The 11,993-nt window shown below is 45.5% G+C and overlaps 2 protein-coding genes across 3 annotated transcripts; one reads left to right on the forward strand and one right to left on the reverse strand.

The window, feature by feature from the left end:
- The first annotated feature begins 786 nt into the window (after positions 1-786).
- ankra2 (ankyrin repeat, family A (RFXANK-like), 2) lies at positions 787-6,638 on the forward strand. Its single transcript, XM_080528963.1, has 9 exons — positions 787-867; positions 1,390-1,743; positions 2,095-2,253; positions 2,645-2,710; positions 3,075-3,172; positions 3,472-3,597; positions 3,934-4,000; positions 4,640-4,720; positions 5,407-6,638. The coding sequence occupies exons 2-9, from the start codon at positions 1,449-1,451 to the stop codon at positions 5,460-5,462; spliced, it is 948 nt and encodes a 315-aa protein (XP_080385089.1). The 5' UTR covers positions 787-867; positions 1,390-1,448; the 3' UTR covers positions 5,463-6,638.
- Positions 6,639-6,776: 138 nt separating this feature from the next.
- On the reverse strand, positions 6,777-11,696 carry btf3 (basic transcription factor 3). 2 transcript variants are annotated; one of them, XM_080528968.1, is made up of 6 exons: positions 11,578-11,696; positions 10,553-10,621; positions 10,260-10,373; positions 9,864-10,065; positions 8,029-8,085; positions 6,777-6,904 (listed from the first exon to the last, which is right to left on the reverse strand). In XM_080528968.1, the coding sequence occupies exons 2-6, from the start codon at positions 10,619-10,621 to the stop codon at positions 6,858-6,860; spliced, it is 489 nt and encodes a 162-aa protein (XP_080385094.1). In that variant the 5' UTR covers positions 11,578-11,696; the 3' UTR covers positions 6,777-6,857. The 2 variants fall into 2 exon arrangements, with proteins under 2 accessions (XP_080385094.1, XP_080385095.1); XM_080528969.1 differs by having other exon boundaries at positions 11,641-11,684.
- Between the last annotated feature and the right edge of the window lie 297 nt (positions 11,697-11,993).

Raw genomic sequence — 11,993 nt, forward strand, 5'->3', positions numbered from 1 at the left:
CCACGGGTCCTTGAAATCCCTGAACGTTTGTGAATTTGAGAAAAAGAAATCAAGGTCTTAAAAGTTTTTGAAAATAGACATGGGTCATTGAAAGTGCTTGAATTCCCCCTTCTCTCTCTCTCAAAAAAATAAATACAAATGTTTTACTTAGCTCGTCAACTAGTTCTGTCTCAAACTATGCTGTGTTGGGTCCTTGAATTTGAGGGAATTGAGTCTTGAAAGTCCTTGAAAGTCCTTGAAAGGTGCTTGAAAGGTGCTTGAATTTGATGTTTCAGAAGGTGTGGAAACCCTGAGGAAGGGGAGGGGGGGGGGGGGTAGGGGAGGAGGGTAGGGGACAGGTTTCCTATAAAATGATTTTTATCCAAATAGAATTGTTGATTGTTTCATCACTGTTGTTATTTTCCTTCCCTCAGAGCATCGAGGGAGAACCCAAACCTCAACGAGAAGAAGTCCAGTATCTGTGTGTTTCTGAATCAATTCAATTCATGATTGAACATTTATGAGCATACTAGATTTGCAAGCATAAAACTGTTTTTAAAATGGTATTGTTCATTCTCTAATTAACAATCTCAGTTCTGACACATTTGAATAAAAACGTTATTGATTTGACTTGTCATGCGCGAATATTCGCCAAAACCATGGGGTGTTCGTAAATTCGATCTGAGAGCGCCGGAGCGCACAATGGATTCAACGTCGTAGAGCGACCGAGTAATTTGATTGGACGAGAGGCATTCCATGAGTGCTGATCAGAGTTCCAGAGCGAATTTACGAACACACCCTTGATCACAACAAGCTCAGAGAGCTGTCAAATCTGTGCAACACACCAACACCCCAAGGATTAAAAGCACAACATCATGTTGTAATTGAGTAAGACATTATTCATTCTTTATAGAATCGCTTAGAAGTAAAGACGTTAGTAGGGATTCAAACCGAGACCGTAGACGAGAGAATGTTGTTGCCTTTCGAGTTGTTTCTAGCTATGTAGCTAACGCGTATGTAGCTAGCAGCTAGCCTCTGTTGTTGTTATGGTTTGTGTCCCCGTCCGTGTGTGCGCGAAACGTTTGTATTTTCTTCAATGTCTAGAATGAATAGGCTAACTTCTATACGATAGTATATTAGAAAACATTGGACTGAAGAATTAAACCACTACTTTTTGTTCAAGCTGCTAACTTAGCTGTAACGTTAGCTGTGCTGCAGGCTGGTGCTAGGTGGAACATGCTTGTTGTCCGATGGTTTGTTGTTCATCTCTGTTCTTTAATGACCCAGCAGCACCCAGCTCCTTCACACCGAGTACACTATCCCTGATGTGCTCAAGATACAGTATCAGGAATCCATATTAGATACCCATTCGTTCACATGTTAACAGTGTCATTGTTTGTCCACGTGTAGGGTTTCCACTGAGATCTTATGCCCGACCAGAGCACGTCACACCCTCCAGCACCGACCGCATGTCCGTGGGCATGAACACAGAGAGGACTGTGGCGTGCCAACTGGTTTCAGAGGAGATGGAGGGGATCTGCGTGATGCCGGACTTGAGCAGCATCAAGACAGAACACCCGGTGGGTGTGAGTGCAGACGACCACGGTGGACAGAACCTCGCCATGGGAATCAAGTTCATTCTTCCCAACCGCTTTGATATGAACGTGTGCTCGAGGTTCGTCAAGTCCCTCAACGAGGAGGACAGCAAGAATATCCAAGACCAGGTCAACTCAGACCTGGAGGTGGCGTCCGTTCTGTTTAAAGGTACCCCCGGCACTAACCTTTTCAGTGCTGTCTTAACATCAGGGCCTATAGTTGTTCCAAAACGTTTCATCTGGATCAGAACAAATTCTTTTTTTTGCTATCCGGGATCAGATCTATCGGGCTGATTTTGAGTCGTATTTTGGGGGGAATCACCCAGCTCGATCTGATCCTGGATAGCGAAAAAGGAATCGGGATTGTTCTGATCCAGATTAAAACATTTTGGAACAACTGGGCCCTGAAGTAGTTCAGTGTGATGTGAAGCAACATGAGAATCAGCCATGTCATTCCCTGCTCTGTTGAAGGAATCGAACGTTGCTCTAGTCCTAACGTTGTCTCTTTCTCCTCTTCCAGCCGAGTGCAATATTCAGACGTCCCCGTCGCCAGGGATACAAGTCCGTCACGTTTACACGCCCTCGACGACCAAACACTTCTCCCCCATCAAACAGTCCACTACGCTCACCAACAAACACCGTGGCAACGAGGTCTCCTCCACGCCTCTTCTGGTACACTGTACGTATCTCCAGAGTACGCTAACGCTAGCCTCTATACTGTGGGTGTGTCCCACCTATTTCCATCATCAGCAAGACCATGTCAATCTTCCCTGTCAATCCAACTCGGAATGATAGCTGCATCACCTGCGGGGGGATGGCAGGTAGCCTAGAGGTTAGAGAGGCCGACTAGCAATCAGAGGGTCGCTGGTCCGATCCCCGCCTCAGGAGGGAGCTGCATGTGAGCTGGTGACTAGGAGGGTTGGGCTGGCATCATATCTATCATCAAGGTGCCTAATCACTGCCGTTGTGCCCTTGAGCCAAAATAAATAATAATCGTTGTACTCTGTGCAATGACAAAAAAAGTTTAATCTAACCTAAGCAAATATGTCATATATGTCTTGTTTTCTCAGCACTGTCCATCCACCAGCTGGCAGCCCAGGGGGAGATGGTGTTCCTGGCCAGCAGGATCGAACAAGGTGAGGTCCTCAGGGTGGCGGGATGAGATGGGCTCGTTAGAATTATGCAGCCTCAGTTATGCTGTTGAAATCAAATGCACTAGACACACTTTGTTCCGGTAATGGCTTTCTAACGCTGCTTATCAGACATGCTATCTTATGGATCAGGCATGCTATCTTATCTGTAGAACGCCCCAAAATCAGTCCTCCATACTCGGCACACCCCTACTATATAATGCATACAACCCTGTACAATGAATACCTGCTTTGAAAGAAAGACCAAAATGTTACCGCGACTGGTCGATACAGTGCAGCTTCCCTGACTGACAAGGAATAATGTGGGAGGTGTTGTTGATCATTGTGTTGTTGTTTGGTATGAATGCAGAGACGGTGATTAACCTGCAGGATGAGGAGGGCTTCACCCCCCTGATGTGGGCCGCTGCACATGGACAGATAGCTGTGGTGGAGTTCCTGCTCCAGAACGTACGTGCATTTGAACAACACTCAGAAACACACCCCAGAGAGTCACTGTATCCATAGAAACACTCAGAAACACACCCCAGAGAGTCACTGTATCCATAGAAACACTCAGAAACACCCCCCAGAGAGTCACTGTATCCATAGAAACAAGATAGTAACGTACACACGGCAACATATAGTCTCGCGCTCAAAGTAACGACGACATGCTAAGGTTACAAACCACAACGCGCGCACGATATTTAAATGAAGTAAAACGTCACCCAAGTGGTAAAACACATTTGAACGCGTCTACCTTTCTTCAGGGAGCTGACCCCAACCTCCTGGCCAAGGGGAGGGAGAGCGCCTTGTCTCTGGCCTGCAGTAAGGGATACACAGACATTGTGAAGATGCTCATCGACTGTGGGGTTGATGTCAACGAATATGATTGGGTAGGAAATATTATGTGGAATTGTTTGTCTTTCATGATTATAATGGGATGCGCGTCAGTTGTTGCATTCACTGTCCTCTTAATATGTATGTTTGTATCCCACAATTACTTTCAACAAGTGGTTTTATCAACAGGGTTGAAGTGGTAGGCGGCAGAGGGCTTTGTGCCTGACTGGGGGGGTATTCCATCAACGTCGCTAAAGGACAATCCAGGCTTATTTTGATAACTCTCGCAAGACTTATACGCGAGACAAAATAAGCCTGGATTTTCCGTTAACAACGTTGATGGAATACCCCCCAGGTGTGTCTGGGTTTGATGTAGTGTTTTGTGATTCCAGAACGGAGGCGCTCCACTGCTCTACGCCGTCCATGGGAACCATGTGCGCTGTGTGGAAATCCTCCTGGGTAAGAAGGACTGGCACACAAACTCACAGCGATTTCTTTCTGGATGAAAAGGACTACCTTAGATTACTTTTTGATTTGAATTAAGAAATGGTTTATGAAGGGAACAGAATTTTTATCCATTTTTTATAAGTACAAATTTTTATTTTTTTATTATTACTTTTTCTCAGATTTTATCCCTTTTTCACCCAATTTGGTATCCAATTGAACCCAACCTAGCATCCAATTATCCCCTGCCTATTGCGTAGGATCCGCCGCACGACCCCGTGGCCGGCAGCCCCAGAGGAGATCGCCAGGCAGACTAGCTGACTGGCTCCTCGAGCCCAGCACCGTTATTCCGGCACCCCGGGGGCCCTGTTGCGCGACGGATCCTTGTCTGGAAATAGTCCTATACCGCCCTCTGGAGCGGGCGCTCAATATGCCGCTCCCTGTGTGCCTCGGCCATATCCGGGTCTGGCGAGACCGGGATTCGATCCCAGTCCCCGGTGGGCAGCTTGCACTAGTGGCTAGTGCTTAGACCGCTACGCCACCGCGGGGCACTATAAGTACAATATTACTGTAATTATTTTAGTTCAATTAGAATTTGGTCCAAACAGGTCTGTAGTGGCTAAACGGATGTCTTTGATTATTTCCTGTTTGCAGAAAATGGATCCGACCCCACTATTGAGTCTGACTCTGGTTTCAACGCCATGGACATGGCTGTGGCGATGGGGCACAGGAATGGTAAACATCACTTAACACAAATACAAATACTGTATAACATATCATCAAGAATAAGTTCAAATAGCGTGTCTCTTTTCTCTAAAGACGGTGCTTAGCCTTGTGTGTACACAATACCCCAATACTGGTCAACTTTGATGAATAGAGAAATGATGCAGACAGACTCACTTTAAAGAAAGACAAGGGGATTTGGTGAAAGAGTGCTTTCTAGTCCCCAGAAAAACAGTAACTCTCTCCGCAATCAGATTTCTGTGTTTTGATACAATTATTCAAATGAGGCAGCTTAGAGGATTTCAGGGTCTGTTCCACTATACCTGAGTTAGATCAGACCAGGAAGTTAAATGTTTATGGTGCTGCTTTGTATACCAAGGCCTAGACATGATGTAATCTGTTATGGAATCAGATTACACAGCCATGCACACGCCAACCCTCAGTAGTTTCTGTGATTTCATGGCCTGACGTTTGCCTGCTGGTATAAGCAGGGACTCGTACATTTAAATGATTGCATGTAGGCGAGTAATTTCATAAACATAGAGCATATCCTTCCTATTTTCCCTTATGTCAAATCCACAGCTGGATTTGTACCAAGCCTGTACCAGACACAGTACTTGCCTTACCTAACCTCCATTGACTCTGTACAGTCAATCATAGGCTATCGTTGCTGATATGCCTGCCTATGTTCTGTTCAGTTCAACAGGTGATGGAGGCTCACTTGTTGAAGTTGCTGATGGGGATCAGAGAGTGATCGAGGCCCATGGAAGACTATGGACATGGGAGTCATCGTGAGGCAGAGCTGGGCGGTTGGAGTGATGGAGGACAATCGTGTAGGACGTCTAGGGTCCTATACAGAATCTGTTATTTGAATGGTTTTGAAGCATGCAAGTGTGTTAATATGTATAATTTAAAAACAAGGATGGGCACCATGGGGGTATTCCATCAACGTCACTTAAAGACAATCCAGGCTTATTTGGATAAATCCTGCGAGATTTATTTTTAAAATCCAGCCTCACGAGATTGATCAAAATAAGCCTTTTCCTTTAGCGACGTTTCTCGGGAATACCCCCGAGATGTGTGAACGTGTTGTGCTGAGGCCCTGTTGTTTTTGGGACAAATGTTCACTGTTCATGCTGTGTGTGCACATCTTATGTTGGGATTTGTCTCTTCATGAAATGGACAAATACAACAAAGTTGTCAAATAGAGCAGAGGATTAATGCTCTTCATGGATCCTGGACATTGTTTTTGGATGGTTTAGTTTATTTATTTTGTGTTTGTCTCACTGGCCTATGTTGAAATTATGGTTACAATACCGTGGAAGGATACATTTGTCTTGTAGTGTTTCGTCATATCATTGTTGGTGCTACATTTTTGTTATTGTAAATAAACCCTGGTGTTTGTTATTAAATTAAATACACAAGACCTTTCTAATTTGTCTTAAAACAGTATGTATACTCCTTTTACTAAAATTATTGTTTTGGCCAATAATACTTTCATATGCCAAAGCCAATAACAAACCATTCCAAATCAAACAAGGACAGGACATGTTTATTCAGGGGGGAATCTAAACCCATTGCTTCTCTTGTGACAACATCGACCAATCTGACCTTTGATAAACATCAGAGCTTAAGTGTATCAAGTGTAGTACACAGATACTAAATGGATCCAGCGTTGCTCTCTGGCACATTGTAATTGAAGTACACATGAACCTATCATGGGCAAACATGTTTTGCATTGACAGCATCACTCAAATGAAACTTTTGACAATAGCAAATGTTTATTCCAGATACAATGGTTCAGCCAGGCTGCAAAGATTCAGTAACATGAATGAATGAATGAATGAATGGACTTTATTGTCATTGCTACAGTACAGGTACCAAACAACGAAATGTATTCATTCATTCATTCATTCATTCATACAATGGTTCAGCCAGGCTGCAAAGATTCAGTAACATGGAGGGAACAGCTGAACTCCAGAGACACCACATACGGCACACACCATCTCTCACTCAACCTGGACACACAAGACTACAGTGCACAAAAAAAAGCTTAGAAGAGTCTCACCCGAAGAGTCGGGTGGCAAATACAAAAAAAAAAAAGACGCCTTGTGCCATAGCCCAGTCAAGTCTTGACGGCCTGTTTCCTTTAGTTTGCCTCATCCTTGGAAGCCTCGTCGAAATTCTCCACCAGATCTGAAACGACAAGATTTCAATGGTTATATGGAGTCATGGAAGAGGAAGGCTTCTCTCCAAACACACATGCCTCTCTTTCTAGTCTGACCACACTTCAGAAAAGATTACTGTGTTTATCTGAAACATGATCCCAGGTGTAATTCCCCCTACCACCACCACCACCCCCCAAATTCCCAACCCAAATCCCCCTCGGAGAATGAGCCCTGCTTGGCAGGATACGGCTAGAGAACTGGAAAAAACAGACGTAGAAATGGAGCCCGCTGAGGATCAAAAGGAGGGTCCCATTTGTACGATGAAATCTGATAAATCTGCCAGGTCCATATTTGGCTCAGGAGAGGGTCGAGGGTTAAAATGGAAACAATTCACAAGGTCTGAATGTAATTTTTGGTCGGGGACGAAAAAAAAAAGAAACCGAACTCCAATAATAACATGATGGCACAGACCGTTAACCCCGTGTCATCAGGCTTCAACCGTTCCTCCGCGTGAACGTAATCGTTTGATACGTTTGTGAAAACTAGGCTTGCGGGAAAAGGAGAGCCCTGGGAAAAGCCAGGGTAATTGTAATGGCAACCTCATGTGTTCGGCCCCTTTCCTCTACAAAGAAAAGCAAACTGAACTTTCAGAACTCATAAACAACGAACACAAGTTTCAAACACTCTAACCCCCTCGCCCCTCCCCCTCTCGCTCCTCCGCACTACTATCTACCGCCATTGTTGGATCCCCTCAGCATGACCCCCTTTTTTTCACTTCCCAAACGTAAGCAAACCTGCGAGCGTTCTATTATCTGAGTGAAAACACAAGCCCAGATGTAACTTGTTCTAGAACCTCAGTCTTAGGGAGAGAAGATAAATGACCACAATGTGAAATAACATGACACGTGTGTTGAGACACACAGGCGTGAGCAACCTTGCTGCTACACTGTCTAGGACAAAGAGTCCACCGTTGACTGTCAACTAAATGCATAGGAGGTGGTGGGGAAAAAACTGCTACTGTGTAATGGTTGGGATACCATAAAATCTGTAGTGAGGAACAATATTTGATATACTTTTTCACACAGGAATGCCTCTGCATTCATATCTGAACCATCAGGCCTTCATCACCGTAAGACACTCATCACCACTCACCTGGAACGTCGTCGTCCTCTTCCTCCACAGTTGCGATAGGTGCTTTTCCATCTCCAACTGTGCAAACAGAAAAGATGTGTTAGGAACTTGTTGAGAAAAACAAATGCATCTGGTCTTTTAGATGTTTCATACACACAAGACGCTCACTGGCCACTTCATTAGGTACACCATTTCAACTGCTCGGTAACCCAAAAAATCTAATCAGCCAATCATGTGCACAACAGCGGCTCTACTTCCTGAGAGTCCTCAGGAAGGAACACATCAAGCAGGAGATAATGGTGGCCTTCTACCGCGGCGCAGTGGAGAGCATCCTCACCTACGGCATCTGCAACTGGTTCTCCAGCTGCACAACCGCGGAGAGAAATGCGCTACAGAGAGTCGTGAGAACAGCCCAGAAGATCACCGGCGCCCCCCTCCCCTCTCTGGAAGAGCTGGACAACACACGCTGTCTCAGGAAGGCCTCCAAGATCTCCAGAGACCCAACCCACCCTGGGTACGAACACTTTGCCCGGCTGCCCTCGAAAAGGCGGTACAGGACCATGGCCTCAAGGACAAACAGACTGAAGCACAGCTTCTACCCCAGGGCCATCCAGGCCCTGAACACAACAAAGACCTAGGTTCTGGGCCCTGGACAGTCTGGACGGATTGATGGCAGCTGTGCTGAGGCACAAATATGTACATTTCAAGCCTGCAAACTGCGACACTTTAAATGAATGTGCAATAACACTATGTGCAATATGACAACCCTAGTCGTCTATCTGTACAGTATAGTATAGTGGATAGTGTACATAGCCTTTATTTATGTAAACCAGCTCCTTCCCTTCTTGTTTTTTTTTTCTTTTGTAGCACCAGGGGAGCCACCCCTCCTAAATGTTGTTGTTTGGTACCTGTACTAGCAATGACAATAAAGACCATTCATTCATTCATTCATTCATGTGGCAGCAACTCAACGCATTTAGTCATGTAGACATGGTCAAGACGATCTGCTGAAGTTCAAACCGAGCATCAGAATGGGGAAGAAAGGTGATTTAAGTGACTTTGAACGTGGCATGGGTGTTGGTGACACGGGCTGGTTTGAGTATTTCAGAAAGTGCTGATCTACTGGTATTTTCCCACACAACCATCTCTAGGGTTACAGAGAATGGTCTGAAAAAGAGAACATATCCAGTGAGCGGCAGTTCTCTGGGCGAAAACAACTTGTTGATGGCAGAGGTCAGAGGCCTGGTTCGAGCCGGCCTGGTTCGAGCTGATAGTAAGTCAGCTAAATCAGTAATAACCACTCATACAACCAAGGTATGCAGAAGAGCATCTCTGAATGCACAACACGTCGAGCTTTGAAGCAGACAGGCTATAGCCGCAGAAGACCACACAGGGTGCCACTCCTGTCAGCTAAGAATAGGAAACTGAGGCTACAATTTGCACAGGCCCACTGAAATTGGACAATAGAAGACTGGAAAAAGGTTGCCTGGTCTGATGAGTCTGGATTTCTGCTGCAACATTCAGATGGTAGGGTCAGAATTTGGCGTAAACAACATGAAAGCATGGATCCATCCTGCCTTCAATGGTTCAGGCTGGTGGTGTAATGGTGAGGGGGACATTTTCTTGGCACACCTGAGTATTGTTGTTTCTTACTTCTAATGGCTACTTCCAGCAGGATAACGCGCCATGTCACAAATCTCACATCATCTCAAACTGGTTTCTTGAACATGACAATGAGTCATGGCTTTATTCCACCAACACTCCCTCCCCTCCCCCCTCCCTCCCTCCCTTTTTGGCTCTTAAAACTCTGAAAGTGTTTCCTCCTAGTATCCACTCTCTCTCCCCAGCACACTGACCCTGTTTGGGCAGGGCCTCGGCCAGTCTCCTGAGGCTCGTCAAGCTGTCGGCCCCCAGCTGGTTCAGGATGCTGGGCAGCATCTCCGTCAGCTGCTTGGTCTCAGCGTGGCCGGTGATGGTGAAGGTGTTGGCTGCCAGGGAGGCCTGTACTTTGGGGTTGTTGAAGTGGATCACTGTCCCCTGATTTGTAAACATGTTCACCTGCCAAAACAGACGGAATCAGAGCTTTGTGTCACTCGGTTGCCGATAATCTTGCAAAACAACTCCACCTGATGACCCAAGTCACTCCAGTATCTCTGCAGAATGTAAAGATCTAGTTAAAGTCATTAAACCATGAAAAAGCACTTCAATGTCATTCATTCTATACAGCAAGAATTTACATAATGTGGTATTACCTCCTCAATACCAGAGATGTTGTTGACTCCCAGTTTTTTTAAGGAGAACTGAAGCTTCTTGTCATCTGCAGTTGCTGTTCTGTGTACGACCTTCTTCTTTCTGCGAGCAGTGCCCTATAAAACAAACCAAATAGATGCAAGTGCATGCTCATGAACTTGTGAGACAGATCAGTATAAGTGTTTAAGTGTATAAGTATTTCAAAGACAGTAGGCCTATTTAATGCGCAACTCAGAATATGCATTTCAGAATGACCCCATTTTAACAGTCATGCTTAGTTTTGCCAGCTTCTTACCTTTCCACCTATGCGGACTTGTGCCTGAAGTTTGGCAAGCTTTTCTTGATTCATTATTATTTCTTTCATCTGTAAAAAATAAATAATTTCCCGTTATGGTTAGTGACTTAGTCACACTGTGTATGGCATATCTTTGGCTGACGCATTGTGCTAGATCATAATGTTGTCTTTGTTTAGAACAAGAGGAATAAAGGTTACAAGACAATCACAATATGGCAACTTCTCCAAGGAAAGGTTAATCTTGGTTATCATGTTACGATACATAGGCTGCGTTCGTAAATTCCCTCTGGAATCTGATCAGCACTCATGGAATGCCTCTTGTCCAATCAAATTACAGTCCCTTTTGTGACATTGAACCCAGTGTGCGCTCCGGTGCTCTCAGAGCGAACTTACGAACGCAGCCATAGAAGAGTTTGAAGGAACACACCCAAGTGCACCAACAGTGATAGCGTGGGTGTGGTGTGGCTGGCTACTATCTCAGAGATCGTATCAGATTTGCGGATACATTTCGCCTACAGTATGCTAGGCGCTAAGCTGCCTGGTGAACAGTACCTATATCAGCTGTCAATGAACCAGTCTGTCACCATCACTGTATCAAAACACTCATGTCTACTTCCAAGTCAAACCAGAACATACAATAAACCATAATAATGACGTCTAGCTACTTTAACTCTGGTAGTCTGACATTCAAACGATGAGAGCTAACAAGCTGGCTAACGTTAGCCGGCTTGCTAGCACAGACAGTCAGACACAATGTTGACATTTATGTGAGCAAGTATGGCGCAAATATAAGGCCATACATTAAGACTTCGGGATATGGTTGGTAGTTGCATTTCAATGTGTCAATGAATGAATGTCTCGCTAGCGGTTAGTATCAAAGCTAAAGAGTTGGAGCTAACGCTATCTGCTGCGGCTGAGGGGGCCTGTGTCACCCCGACCCACCCGTCATACAGCCGTTTACAACCGTCCTGGACGTCAACCCCCCCTCTGATCTCACCCAGCTGAAGGACGAGGCTGTGGTTTACCTTGTGCCGTCGGAGCAGGGGAGAAAGTGCAGGGAAGAAGGGGTTTGAGAGCTCCTCACTGACCTGCACACACTAGGAGAACACACGCGGGGAGCAAGATGGACGCGAGAGAGGATGGGAGGGGGGAAGTGACGTGAGGCGGTAGACGCCAAACAGGGAGGGCTTGAAACCCTAAACCTAGGACGGCAGGGCAAGGCTCTAATCCCTAAACCTAACCCTAACCTAGGACAGCAGGGGAAGGCTCTAACCCTAAACCTAACCCTAACCTAGGACAGCAGGTGAAGGCTCTAACCCTAGCCCTAACTTAGGACAGCAGGTGAAGGCTCTAACCCTAGCCCTAAACCTAACCCTAACTTAGGACAGCAGGTGAAGGCTCTAACCCTAGCCCTAAACCTAACCCTAACTTAGGACAGCAG

The sequence above is a fragment of the Nansenia antarctica genome (assembly GCF_963989245.1).
Source record: "Nansenia antarctica genome assembly, chromosome: 4".
In the NCBI taxonomy this organism is placed as follows: Eukaryota; Metazoa; Chordata; class Actinopteri; order Argentiniformes; family Microstomatidae; genus Nansenia; species Nansenia antarctica.

Excerpts from the sequence above, each read along its gene's own strand:
- ankra2 (XM_080528963.1), top strand. The coding sequence starts at position 1,449 with ATGTCCGTGGGCATGAACACAGAGAGGACTGTGGCGTGCCAACTGGTT. Across the intron at positions 3,598-3,933 it reads ATGTCAACGAATATGATTGG|AACGGAGGCGCTCCACTGCT; the intron begins GTAGGAAATATT and ends TTGTGATTCCAG. Across the intron at positions 4,721-5,406 it reads GGCGATGGGGCACAGGAATG|TTCAACAGGTGATGGAGGCT; the intron begins GTAAACATCACT and ends TGTTCTGTTCAG.
- btf3 (XM_080528968.1), bottom strand. The coding sequence starts at position 10,621 with ATGAAAGAAATAATAATGAATCAAGAAAAGCTTGCCAAACTTCAGGCA. Across the intron at positions 10,374-10,552 it reads AAGTCCGCATAGGTGGAAAG|GGCACTGCTCGCAGAAAGAA; the intron begins GTAAGAAGCTGG and ends TTTGTTTTATAG. Across the intron at positions 8,086-9,863 it reads CGAGGCCCTGCCCAAACAGG|TTGGAGATGGAAAAGCACCT; the intron begins GTCAGTGTGCTG and ends CTGTTTGCACAG.